Source organism: Eutrema salsugineum, unplaced genomic scaffold (genome assembly GCF_000478725.1).
Source record: "Eutrema salsugineum unplaced genomic scaffold, Eutsalg1_0 scaffold_3, whole genome shotgun sequence".
In the NCBI taxonomy this organism is placed as follows: domain Eukaryota; kingdom Viridiplantae; phylum Streptophyta; class Magnoliopsida; order Brassicales; family Brassicaceae; genus Eutrema; species Eutrema salsugineum.
In genome coordinates, this window is record NW_006256756.1 from 15,959,396 (window position 1) to 15,973,340 (window position 13,945).

At 42.9% G+C, this 13,945-nt stretch overlaps 1 protein-coding gene and 1 non-coding gene across 2 annotated transcripts; one reads left to right on the forward strand and one right to left on the reverse strand.

The window, feature by feature from the left end:
* Positions 1-370: 370 nt before the first annotated feature.
* Positions 371-1,474, reverse strand: LOC112085482. The gene is made up of 2 exons (XM_024154701.1): positions 800-1,474; positions 371-400 (listed from the first exon to the last, which is right to left on the reverse strand). Exons 1-2 carry the CDS (start codon positions 1,472-1,474, stop codon positions 371-373), a joined length of 705 nt encoding a protein of 234 aa, XP_024010469.1.
* A 677-nt stretch (positions 1,475-2,151) lies between these two features.
* Positions 2,152-2,261, forward strand: LOC112085854. The gene has a single exon (XR_002899141.1). It is a non-coding gene; the product is annotated as a small nucleolar RNA R71 (small nucleolar RNA).
* The last annotated feature ends 11,684 nt before the right edge of the window (positions 2,262-13,945 follow it).

The following is a 13,945-nucleotide window of genomic DNA, read 5'->3' on the forward strand; positions in this document are numbered from 1 at the left end:
AGAATGAGCTAGTGTATCCTGGCAGAAAAGATCTCCTTGAATAGAAATCCTCTGGTGGGAGTTCGTAGTGCAAGTAGTCTAGCTACCACCTAGTCTAGTACTAACCACAAAGAACCAACATGTAAAGTCTAGAAGCATATGATTTTGTTCCGGTGTTCCTGTTTTGAAAACCGTTTTGAAAACTTTTTGTGAAACACAAACTCAAGAGAAACCAAATTTCATTAGTAAAGGATGAACATCCTCCCCCAGACTTAAATCACACTGCCTCCAGTGTGACAAATCTTTGAGAGGATGGGATAATGATGGACTGAAATTTGGAATGTTTAGGTGTACTTACCTGGTGATGTGGTTTCTGGTTCGTGATTTTTGTTCACCTCTTATTCGTTCTTCGCTTAAAAACCTGAAATTACAAAAAAAAAAACAAAGCAGCAAAAATAGAAAAAGGCAAATCAAAGGGAATAAGTAAAATACCAAGAGGGTTGCCTCCCACTAAGCACTTGCTTAGAGTCATTAGCTTGACTTTGATAATGCTCTAGCCTGGCAGGTCTGCTAATAGCATTGCTTCTCTTCCTTCTTCTTCTGCGAGGTATGGTTTTAAACTTTGTCCGTTGACGACAAATGTATCTCCTTTCTTACCCCAAAGAATGAGTGCTCCATACGGTTTGACTTCCTTTACTGTGAAAGGTCCAGACCATCTAGATCGTAGCTTTCCTGGAAATAGCTTAAGGCGAGAATTGAAAAGAAGAACTCTGTCATTTGGAGCAAAGGATCGATGTATGATCCTTCTATCGTGATATGCCTTCGTCTTCTCCTTGTATATCTTGGAGTTTTCGTAGGCGTTTTGGCGGATTTCTTCTAATTTGTGCATTTGAAGCATTCTTCTTTCTCCAGCTGCCTTAAAGTCCATGTTTGTCTCCTTAATAGCCCATTGTGATTTATACTCAAGCCCTACAGGGAGGTGACATGCTTTTCCATAAACAAGGTTGAACGGCATGGTCCCTAAAGGAGTTTTGTATGCCCAAAGTGCATTGTCGAGTTTTTCAGACCAATCTTTGCGATTTAAGCCAGTTGTCTTTTGTAAAATCGACTTGATCTCTCTGTTAGAGATTTCCACTTGTCCACTTGTTTGAGGGTGATATGGAGATGCAACTTTATGCGTGACTCCATTCTTTTTTAGCAGATTTTCGAAGACTCTATTGATGAAATGGGATCCTCCATTGCTTATCACAATTCGAGGAACTACAAAACGAGGGAAAATGATTGATTTAAACAGCTTTATAACCACTTTTGCATCATTAGTAGGGCTGGCGACTGCTTCTACCCATTTAGAGACATAGTCTACCGCTACTAAGATGTATTGGTTTCCGAAAGAAGTTGGGGAAGGTCCCATGAAATCAATTCCCCATACATCAAAGATTTCGACTTCGAGAATGAATTTTTGAGGCATTTCATTCCTCTTACTGATGTTGCCCATTCGTTACCTATTTAGAGACATAGTCAACCTCTTTTTCTAGTTCTTCAATCCTGGAAAAAGGATAATAAGGAGGAAGTATGGAATTGGGTTGATCAGATTGGGTTTGCTTGAAAGAAGGTTGAAAAGGGGGTTGGAAATCAGGCTGGTCGCGGTCAAAATGCTCTGACCCGCGGTGAAACTCCTCTTGGCCGCGGCCAAAAGCTTCCCACCCACGGTGGAGGTTGGTTTTGCCGCGGTTGAAAGGCTCACACCCCTGGTGGGGTTGATTCTGCTCAGCCTCTTCAATCTGATAGACATCGGCAGTTTGCATCATCTTCTGAGTTTGGAAACTCCTCTCTACCCCAAGGTCATTCATCTTTTCGACGCAGGGTTTGTTGTGTTTGCTCCTATAATCAGAGTTATGAATGGGACCAATCGCACTAAGGATCTTACGGATGTCTTCCCTAATCTGATCTAGACATTCTTTACTAACAGGTGGTTCTTTTTCCTCGATCTTAGAACATCTAGATTGGGTTAGAAGTCTCCTATTTCTGATACTCCCAGCTAGATTAGTGATATAGGGGTGAGCCTCATCTACAGTTCTAGTGAAAAGGTCTCCATTGCTAGAGGTATCAAAAGAAAACTTCAGTTCTTCATTAACTCCATGGTAGAAGATGGTCATCAGGCGCTCCTCGGAGAAACCATGGTGTGGGCAATCTCTTTGGTAATCTCTGAATCTTTCCCAGGCGTCATAGAGGTTTTTTGTGTCCTCCTGCTGAAATTTTTGGATCTTGTCCCTTAAGAGATTGGAACGATCTCTGGTGTAAAAGTGACTTAGGAAAGCCTCTCTACACTCTTTCCACGTCTTCAAGGACGCAGGTGGCAAATTTTCAAGCCATTTACTAGCTCTACCAGTTAGAGAGAATGGGAAAATGACACACATATGGTAATAGGTATTTTTCATTATGGTTGAACACAGCTCTTCAAAATTTTCAATATGATCTATTGGGTGTTCAGTAGAAAAACCGTTATACTTTTTGATCAATTCCTCAACTACTCATGTCATTGTAGCACTTGAGGTATCAATCCAAATGGAGAGATTCTAGACAGTAAGACTATGAGGATCAATTCTTAATCCAAGTCTAACTAAACAGATGAGTTGGTAACAAGGTGATCTAAAAACATAAAGCAAACAAGAACAAGCAGTAATTAAGAATTAAACAAGCAAGAGAAACTAAATAAACACTCAAATTCAAATAAAGAGAAAGCTAAACCTCTAGATGTGATCATTGATCAGGGTGCTTTCAATGCTTAACTCATGATGCTAAGAAAACAATGCAACACTTGCAATTCTTAGTCTAGACTTCCAAAGCAGATTAATTCATTCTCATGACAGAAATCTCTTTGCAAATTACTTAATCAAGACTAATTCCCATTAGTGAATAAGCAATTAACAAGCATAAGGTTCCAAGTCTAACATGACCAAACAGCCTCTTTGTGCATCAAAATAAGAGCTAAGAAAGACTGAATCATATACAGAAAGATAAAGCAAGCATCACATGATCTCAAATTCCAATCAACTTAGAACTCAAAGCAAGACCATTTCTTTCCCAAGACAATGATCACTATACTAATCAGCATTCAAACCTAACTCTCATTAGTGGTAATGATGATCAATATGCATTAATAAACAGTTCTAATATGTCATTTATGCTTTAAACAAACATTCCCATGGCATTTAAAACATAAACACTTAAGTTAGCTCATTCAGGCATTTCAGCAAACACCTTGTGGGTGGAGAAATGCCTAAGCTCTAGATCAAGCTTATAATGAGAGATCTAGCATTAAGAACAGTTAACTAAGGAAAGGAAATGAGAATTTAGAACCTAAACATCATTAATCAAACATCAAAGCACCCTAATCTACACACCTAGAAGCTTAAAAGAAGACTACTCACTAATCATGCTTAACACACCTATTCTTTTGCAAGAGGTGTTGTTAAATATGATTAGAAGCAAAGATAAGAAGATGAGATGATAAGAAACAGACTTAGATTGATTAATTCCTTGAGATATCTCTTAACAAACTCGTTTTTTTTAACAAAAGGGGAAAGAGAAACAAGAGAAAACAAAGCCTTTTTTCTTGGAAAAAACCCTAAAAAGCATATATAGTGTCTCTTGCGGACCGGGTCAGCCCAGGACAAACTGGGTCCTGACCCGGCTTTGATGGATAGTGGTGTGGTTTGCCACGGTCAGATGATGCTTGGAAAGACCGTGGCAAACTGACCGTGGCAAACTGATAGTGTCAAAGTTCTTGGACAGATTCTTCATGATCAAGGTTGCCATGGCTTGATTTACACCATGTCTAGTGGCCGTGTCTCTTCTTTTCTGGGTTTGGGTGATGAACTTCTTGGATTGCCACGGTCTAGTAGCTCTTGGTCAAGCCCCGTGGCAAGTGGTCGTGTCAAACGCCGAAGGTGTGTAAAAGTTGCCATGGTCAAGTCCTAGACCGTGGCATTGAAACCGTGTCAAGTACCGAATGCTTGTAAAGTTCTTCCCGGCTAAATGTTACTTTGCCACGGTCAAGTGTAGACCGTGGAATTCAGATCGTGTCAAACGCCGAAGGATTGCAAATAAGTGCCACGGCCAAGTGTGGACCGTGGCATTCCATCGCGGAATGTTTCACTTAGCTCGCATCATTCAGGGCTGTTTGGACCACTTCGCATTCCGGAGAGTGTAACTTCTACGATACTTGTCCGAATTGTGTGCTTCAGGTTTCAAAAGACAGAGGATTCATATACCTTAAATTTTGGTGAAGGAAGCTTCGGTGCTTGGGAAGTGGAAGGCTTACTGGAGGGCTCATCTTCGCAGTGCATTTACACGATCAGAGAGAGGCGTCTAGACATGTGTCCATTCCGGAGACCGTATCTTCCTGATCATAGCTCCGAATTGAATGATATTGGACGTTCTGGAAAGAAAACTCAAATATCTCTGATTCTAATGAAGGCCCCGGAAACCGAATCAGCCTGGAAGTGCACCGTCCTTCGCATTCTTCGGAGCATATCGGGTTCGTCCAAAACGGCAGCGAGACAGGAGTTTCTTCCGACGAGCTTAACATTCTGCTCACGCGTCCGAATTCCATGATTCCACTTGCTCTGGAACCGTGATCCAATCTTCTCCAACTTTAATGAATCACCCGACAGCTGAATCGGACCGGAAGGTTCCCCGGACAGGCGATTTCGGAAACGTGTCTGCACCCGGAGATTTTGGCCGAGAAATCCATTGGCCGGTACGCGTTTTGGCCGACAAAATCCACCCACGGTACGTGAGAATGGCCGAGAAAAACCTTCCTGGTGCGCGAGAATGGCCGAGAACCTCCAAAAACCCAATTTTACCATTTTTCAAGCCTTGATCACCATTCCACTTCCTGGATTCATCTTTTCAGCTCCAAATAGCTCCAAATACACCTGATAAACACTCAAAACATGCGAAGACTCATTGGGACCTAATGCATCTCCTAAGTTCTAAAACAAACCCTAAGGACCTAAAATGCATGAAATAAAACATGATTTGGAATGAAATATGCAACCTAAATGATGCAAATTATGAACATATCAACTCCCCCACACTTATCCTTTGCTTATCCTCAAGCAAAAAGAACAAATGAGAAAGAGAGGTTGAATGCATTGGGAGTTCATATTTCTTTTTTGAGAGAAGTGATCACAATAAGAATTCAAGTTCATGCTCAATTATGCAATGCAAAGCCATACTCAGATATATATCTACTCAACAAGGAATCTGCACAAGTTCTTCTCTCTCTCAACTCTTTCACATTCATTAAGCTTTTCACCAAGTAGATCAAATGATGCATTGTTTAAACAAACATAGTTTGGCTTGGGTGAGGTTATGAGACTAAAATGATGTCATCAATGCCTGAGTGGGTTCAATGCAGGAAAAGGATCTCTCTATGAATGACCAAACTTTGGCAGAATGCTAAAGGTAAAAGACAACCTATGCATACAAGGGCAAGGACTCATCCCACCCCACACTCTACTCAAAGTTTCCTCACTTGCTTACTTTTCACACTCATTCTTCTCTCACTAGGGGATTCTCTTTTCCTTTTCATACACAAGTCTTGGAGTTCAAACTTTCCATAGCTCTTTTTCACTTCCTTTTGTAACCTCTAACCTCTTTTTTTTCTTTCTTTTTTTAAAACATTTGAGCTCTTTGGCTTCTTTTTTTTCACTTAGAGGCTAGTGATAACTAAGAATTTTCAGGCTCTTAGAAGGGTTATCAATCCCCTAGTCAAAGTAGTATAAGGGGTGTCAAACCAAGCTTGTAAACGAGACACTAGCCTATGTCATTTGTTCACTTAAGTCAAGACAAGATGATAAAAGTTTGGTGACAATGATTAACAGGCAAATGAGCAATAAAGTTAAATAAAAGCAGAGATTTAAACTAATCAAGATGCAAATAACAAACAGGTGATTCAGATGATGGTAATGAATGATAAAGGCAGAAGCTTTAGACAGGATATTTGACTCAGGTGCTTCCAAGTTAGACTAAGGCGCTAATGAATCATTTTATCAAGCGATTTCATTTGACTTTGAACTCAAGGCACGTTAATCTTCTCATGAAAGTATTAAACGTCTAAACTGATCCTCTTTCATACCAAAATCCCTTTTGAGAAGCACGAATCAGTCAGCAATAAGAATCGGTTCAAAAACGTCATTTAAGAGAACAAACTATCACTCTCGCGATGAAACACTCTTAAACCCTTAACCGAGTGGTTCAGACATTTCTACAAACACTTCTGATGCGAGATATGTCTCAGATCTGAACCTCAAGTGATGTGCTTGGAGCCAGCTTAGAGATCTCGTCGGTTAAGGAATGAAACATGCAAGACTAGACACCTAAACCCATTAATCCACCTTGAAAGCACCCTAATCTACCTATCTAAAGCCGCTTAAACGACTACTCACTAATCATAACGAGCTCACTAAGTCCTTTGCAAGACGTGTAGCTAGTCATGATAAGGAGTTTGATGTTGGATGATAAAAGAAATAAAGAAAGAACAAGATTCTGATACAAAAACGAGATATCGGATTAGATTAATCAAGTTTCACGAAAGAGGCAAGTTCTTAGAGCTAAAAACAGATAAGAGATAAGATAACTAGGTTTTTAGTCTCAAAATGTATTTATAGCAAAGGGAAAGTGTCGCGGGTCAGTCCGAAACAAACCGGGTACTGAACCGCCTTCTTGGGTTGATGGGAGAGTGCCACGGTGTGTCGGAAAGTGAAGCCGAGGTCTTTATGCCAAGGCGTGCACGTGAGTCAGGATCCAGATGAAGATCTCGTGAAGAACACGTCAAGAACATGCATGAACCCTAGTCTTTGATCTATCCTCACGTGTAAGTTCTTGAGCCATTCTGTTATTGATTCTGGGTTCGTGACAAGGGACCCCGGGATAAAATGTCGAGGGGTCATGATGTCGAGGTGCTTGGGAGAACACAGTCCGGCATGCACGCCGAGGTCATTACACCGAGGTGTACTTTCAACACTTAGTCGTTTCCAGCTTCAGTTCTTACGTATGCATGCCTCGATCTAACCATGCCAAGGCTTTGGCACGAGGTCTAGTCCAGAATACTTCCAAGATATGAGCCTCGACTTGAGTGATGCCAAGGTAAAGATACCGAGGCTTGTGAGAATACTTAGCGCGTATCGCAACTCTTTTAGGCTTGTATCGACCATGTCACCTTCCGGAAGCAGTAACTTTCAGCACACGACTCCAATTTCTCTGGGACCAGTTCCACAGTCAATATGACTCAATAAGCTCGAACTTTGGTGAAGAAACCATCGGAGCTTGGGGAGTGGAAGGCTTCCTGGATTTAACCTCTTTGCGCCGCATTGAAATCACCGGAAAATAGACTTTTAGACCGATGTGAACTCCGGAGACCCTATCTTCCAAACCTTTGCTCCGAATTGAGCGATTCCAAATGCTCTGAGAAGATCTTCCATGGATCTCGAACTTTGGTAAAGACCGGGTAAGCTGGTTCGGTCTGGAGGGGCTCCGTCCGCCATGATCTTTGAAGTTCGCCGTTCAGTTCTCGGGTACGCGCAATGCTGGTGAATGCTCCGGAAGCCATATCTTTCTCTCCACTGGTCCGAATTGGATGATTCCAACTGTTTTGGAATCTTTGCTTGATTATCTCCAACTTTGGTGAAGACCCCGCCAACTGATTCGGACCGGAAGGTTCCCCGGATTGCTGATCTCTGAATTGCGCGGGCAAGGACAACTTTTGGTCGTAAAAACCTTCCCGCGGTAAGAAAAATGGCCGAGGGCTGTGTACCGCGGTAAGCTTTTTGGTCGTAAAAATTCTTGCCTCGGTCAAAAACTTGTCCCGTGGTATTTTTGCACTCGATACTCGATTCTGGCCGATCGGTAAGGTTTTTGGCCGGTAATGAGCGTCTGGTAAACATTTTGGCCGAGGTTTCCGACCAGCCGGTACGAGATTTGGCCGAGAAATTCCTCCAAGCGGTTTTCACCATTTTTGACCCTTTTCTTCACCGTTTTCTTTTCTGTTCCTCTTATTAGGCTCCAATTGGTCTCCAAAGCTCCTGATAAGGACTTCAAAACATGCAAAACTCTTTGGGACCTAATGCAAGCCCTAAGTCCTATTTTAACGCCTAAAGACTCAATTTACATGAGAAAACACATGATGAGGACTCTATAATGCAATCTAAATGATGCAAAATATAGACATATCAACTCCCCCACACTTGTCCTTTGCTTGTCCTCAAGCAAAAAGAAAAAATGAGAGACAGAGGTTGTAATGCAGATGGAGCTCATATTTCCTTTTTAGAGAGAAGTGACCACAAGAGAACTCGGATTCATGCTCAAATATGCAATGCAAAGCTATACTCGGATATTTTCCAACTAAAACACGGAATCTCCACAAGTCATTATCACATTCAACTCTTTCACATTCATTAAGTTCGTAACCGGTGAATCAAATGATGCAATGTTCAAATAGGCTGGCTTGGCTAGGGTAAGGCCATGAGATAAAAATGATCTCATCAATATTCAAGCGGGTGCAATGCAACAAGGATCTCTCTATGAACGACCGAACTTTGGCAGAATGCTAAAGGTAAAAAGCAACCGATGCATACAAGGGCAAGACTCATCACACCCCACACTCCACTCAAAGCGTTTCTCAATTGCTCACCCTCTCAGAATCCTCTTCACAATCGTTTTATTTTCAATAGGGGACTCGCCTTTTTCTTTTATTTTCAAGCCTTGGTTTTCACTTATTCACACAGCTCTTTTCTTTCATAACGTATAGCCTCTTTCATTTTCATTTCAGAGCACTTGAGCCTTTGGCTTCTTTTCATTTCAGAGCTTATCTTTTCACATCCAAGACTTAATTCATTTTCATTCATTCCCCTGGCTATTTCCACTCTCACTTTTCCACTCAGCTCACCTTTTTCCACTCACCAACAAGTCTTTTCCCCCACACTTATTTCTCACCAATACTCTTGGCTCCTTGATGTTGGAACATACCACTCAATGAGCCAAGCCCTTGTCGCTCTAAACCTAACACTTTCTGCTAAGTTCAGTCCAAGGTGGCCTTACAATTCTCACACAAACATTGGCTCGAAAGAAAGATGGGTTCAAGGTGAGGGAACTGATCCATGATGCGGATTCAGCTACTTGAGCTAAGGAAGGAGGGTGGTAAAAACAACGATTCTAGCTCAAGTATGTATGTCGGTATCCACAAGCCTATTTAAGCAATGCATCAAAGGATATTTTCATTTCAAGTTCAGGGTTATCACTTAGCTAGAGTTGAGTGTAATTCAGACTTGCTTCTCAGATTCAAATCGTTTCAAGCTTTACAAGCACAGAATGAGTTTCACAAGCATATTTAGTTCAAGTTCTCAAGTGATTTACTCTCTAGGAAAAAATCTATCATTGCTCCTTGCACTGATGCAATCCTACATGATGCAACTAGACTCGATCTTAAAATGCGAGATGCAACTAGAATGATGTAATTTATCACATGTATTAAGCTAAATGAGACTCAAGAATGCAAAAGTCAAATGAGAACAAAGAAAACAAGATCAGAAAACACAAAGCTCCTCCCCCATCACTGATGACTACTCTTGGTACTCCAAACCGTGGGAAGATGATACTCTTGAAGAGTTTTACCACCACTTTTGAATCGTTGGTCGGAGATGCAACCGCTTCAACCCATTTACTCACATAATCCACTGCTACAAGGATATATTGATTCCCATATGAGCTTACAAAGGGACCCATCAAGTCAATGCCCCAACAGTCGAAGACTTCTACTTCAAAGATTGGGTTTTGGGGCATTTCATTCCTTTTGGATATGTTTCCGTGCCTTTGACAAGCTTCACACCTCGAGACCACTTCCTGGGCGTCTTTGAACATGGTCGGCCCCCAGAAACCGCTCTGTAGAACCTTGGCAACTGTCTTGAACGCACCTAAATGACCACCATACGATGAGCCGTGGCATTCTTGTAGCACTGGATGGATCTCTTCTTCGGCCAAGCATCGCCTATAGAGATGGTCCTTGTTAAGCACGTAAAGATACGGCTCATCCCAATGATACCTCATCACATCTCTAAAGAACTTCTTCCTCTGATAAGTTTCAAGGTCTGGTGGCTCTAATCCGCAAGACAAGTAGTTCACAAGATCCGCGAACCATGGAAGGCTTCTTTCCTTGATCGTATTGGCTTCCTCCACCTCTAAGTAAGACCAGACTAACATGAGATGTTCCTCGGGTAAAGCATCATCTATAGGCACCTGTTCTTCAATCCTCAGCCTTGAGAGGTGATCTGCGGCTCCGTTTTCAATGCCCTTCTTATCAAGTATCTCCATGTCAAATTCTTGGAGAAATAAGACCCATCTCAAAAGCCTCGGCTTAGCGTCCTTCTTAGACATCAGGTACCTCAAGGCCGCGTGATCTGTGTAAACCGTGACCTTTGATCCCACTAGATAACTCCTGAATTTGTCAAATGCAAACACAATGGCAAGCATTTCCTTCTCGGTGGTGGCATACTTTTCTTGAGCCGAGTCCAAAGTGCGGCTGGCATAGTAGATCACATGGAGCTTCTTATCTTTCTTCTGTCCCAAGACAGCTCCTACAGCATAATCAGATGCATCGGTCATCAGTTCAAATGGTAAAGACCAATCAGGGGCTTCTACAATCGGTGCACTGATCAAAGCCTCCTTGATTCTCTTGAACGCTTCCTCACATTCTTCATCAAAGTTGAAATCCACTTCTTTGCACAATAACCTGGTCAAAGGCCTGGCTATCTTGGAGAAATCCTTGATGAACCGTCTATAGAACCCAGCGTGGCCAAGGAAGCTTCTTATTCCTTTCACAGAATTCGGGGCTTGTAAGTTCACCATCACCTCGATCTTGGCCTTATCCACCTCGATGCCTTTCTCTGATACCTTGTGTCCCAAGACAATGCCTTCTTGGACCATGAAATGACACTTTTCCCAGTTTAAGACAAGCCTATGCTCCTCACACCGTTTGAGAACCTGAGAAAGATTAGCAAGACATTCGGAGAAAGAGGAGCCGTATACGGAGAAGTCATCCATAAACACCTCAACTTTTTCTTCAATTAGATCAGAGAAATTGTGCATCATACATCTTTGAAAAGTGGCCGGTGCATTACACAAACCGAATGGCATTCTTCTATAAGCATAAGTGCCATAAGGGCAGGTGAATGTCGTTTTCTCTTGATCTCGGGGGTCTATAGGTATTTGAAAGAACCCCGAGTATCCATCGAGAAAACAAAAATAAGGATGATTAGCTAACCGTTCAAGCATTTGATCAATGAATGGTAAAGGAAAATGATCTTTTCTTGATGCAGAATTCAATTTCCTATAGTCAATGCACATGCGATGGCCGGTTATAGTTCTTTGGCTATGAGTTCATCCTTATCGTTTTTCACCACCGTGATCCCACCTTTCTTGGGCACAACGTGTACAGGAGATACCCACCGAGAGTCAGAGATTGGATATATTATCCCTGCCTCAAGGAGCTTTAGTATCTCCTTCTTAACCACCTCTTTGAGGTTCGGGTTAAGTCGACGTTGGTGCTCAATAGAGGACATGGCTTGGTCCTCTAGGTGGATCCTGTGGGTGCATATATCAGGAGAGATTCCTCTAATGTCAGCCAAGGAATACCCTATGGCTCTCCTGAATTTCCTTATTTCACTAAGTAATGCACGTTCCTCATGCTCAAGCAAGTTATCGTTTATGATCACAGGAAAAGTAGAGTTTAGACCTAAGAATGCATACATGAGCCCTGTTGGTAGAGGCTTGAGCTCAACAGGGGGTGCGTCTGCCTCATTCCAATCGGCATCAAAGCTGCATTGGCCCAGAACAGCTTCCTCGGCCTTTGCTTCATTCTCGCACAGTTTACCATCGGCCTCGGTATGAGTTGTCACGGCCATGATATCCTGAGGTGTCTTCTTTTCCCTTTGACTCCTCGATTTCTAGAATGTCGAGGCTGCTCGTGCGGAGCTCCAAAAACCTCGCCTCAGCTCCAAGTTCCCTTGGTTGGTCCAAAAGACGCTTGTACACCTCGCTTTCCTCGTTCAAGTACCCGTGCTCGCTTTGTTCCCGCGTTAAGACCACTTGTAACGGATCCTCTGCGTTCAACTCTTCAAGGAGCTCATCAGCCAGCTCCTCCATTACCTCCACATAGAAAACCTGACCTCCAATGGTCGGTTTCTTCATCATTTCCTTCACGTTGAACTTCATAGTCTCGGAACCGATGTGTAGTTCAATCGTTCCTCCTCTCACATCTATTATGGCTCCTGCGGTTGCTAAGAACGGTCGGCCCAAGATGATAGGGTCTAATGGTTCCTCGTCCATCTCAAGAACTATGAAGTCCGTGGGGATTTCTATCTCACCGATCCTCAAAGGTAGATCCTTAAGCAACCCCACCGGTAATCTAACCGATCTATCAGCTAATACAAGAGAGATCTTGGCTGGCTTGTAGCTTTTGTATCCCAATCTCTTGGCCACCGTGTAAGGCATTAAGCTCACAGAAGCTCCAAGGTCACATAAACAGTTTGAGAACTTCAGGTGACCTAAAGCACACGGCAAAGTGAAGCTGCCCGGATCGGATAGCTTCCTAGGTATAGATCTTCTTTGTATTATGGCACTGCACTCATGGCTCAGTATCACCATACCCTGGAGCCCCTTTGTCTTGTTGAGTATCGCGTCCTTTAGAAACTTCCCAAGCTGGGGTATAACTAAGAAAGCATCTATAATGGGTAAGGTGAGTTGCGTGTTCTCCAAGTGTTTCTCAAAGACCGCCTTGGCCTTGTCTAGGATTTTCTTTTTGAAACGCCCTGGGAACGGTATCTTGGGTTGATAAGGTGGTGGTGGAACATAGGGCTTTTCATGCTCGGTTGTCTTTTCCACCTCTTTTCCTTTGTCCTTGATCGGTTCCTTCTCTAAGACCGCTTCTTTACACGCATCGTCTGAGGCTGCCTCCCCCTCTAATTGCTCATTGGCCTCAATGAGCTTTGTCTTAGGCGTTGGAGTTTGTAATTCCTTACCACTCCTCAATGTGATGGCGTTCACATACTCTTTAGGGTTCGGCTCCGGTTTACCTGGTAAAGCCGGGCCTCTTGATGATGTAGAAGCTTGATTCTGCTTAAGCTCTCTGATATCTTGCTGCATTGTCGCGTGCTGGCTCTCAACCCTTTGCTGGCCCTGTAACAGTTGCTGTAGTATCCCACAGACGTCGTTCCCCATTTGATTCTGACCCGTTCCCTGAATCTGTTGTTGATTACCCATCGGCTGCGGATGGAACCCTGGTGGAAACTTGTGTTGCGGCGGTTGGTTGTTGAAGTTGTTACTCTGAGCCGCTTGATTCTGCTGAGTGTAGCCGTGCTGTTGCCCACTGAACTGTTGCTTGGGCTGGAAGGTATTCTGAAAAGGAGCCTTTTGAGCATAGCTTTGTTGTTGTTGTTGAGCAGGGTACACTTGGTCTTGAGGGTTAGCTACATTCGGGTTTCTGTATGAGAGGTTTGGGTTACTGTTGTAGTTGTTAAACCGCTGATACCTCTGCTGATTCCCTATGTAATTCAGCTCCTCTTGTGTTAGACCATCTTCATTGACATTGTCAAAACTTGGCCCTTGCTCATCAAACTCGCCTACAAAGTGTATTGGCTTTTGAGTCGCCATCAAAACCTTGTAAAGCTTACTCTGAAGCTCTCTTATATCCTTTTTCATGCGCTGTTCATCACTAGATCCCTCTGTACGGTTTGCTCTATCAAAGTCCTCTCCATACGTGTCATTGGACATGGCTAGGTTCTCAACTAGTTCCATTGCCGCAGTGATCTGTTTTCCAAGAAAATTCCCATTTGAAGCTGTATCGAGTTGGTTTCTGATCTTGGGGAGTGCACCTCGGTATAAAGTACTCAAGAGGGATGCCTCTGAG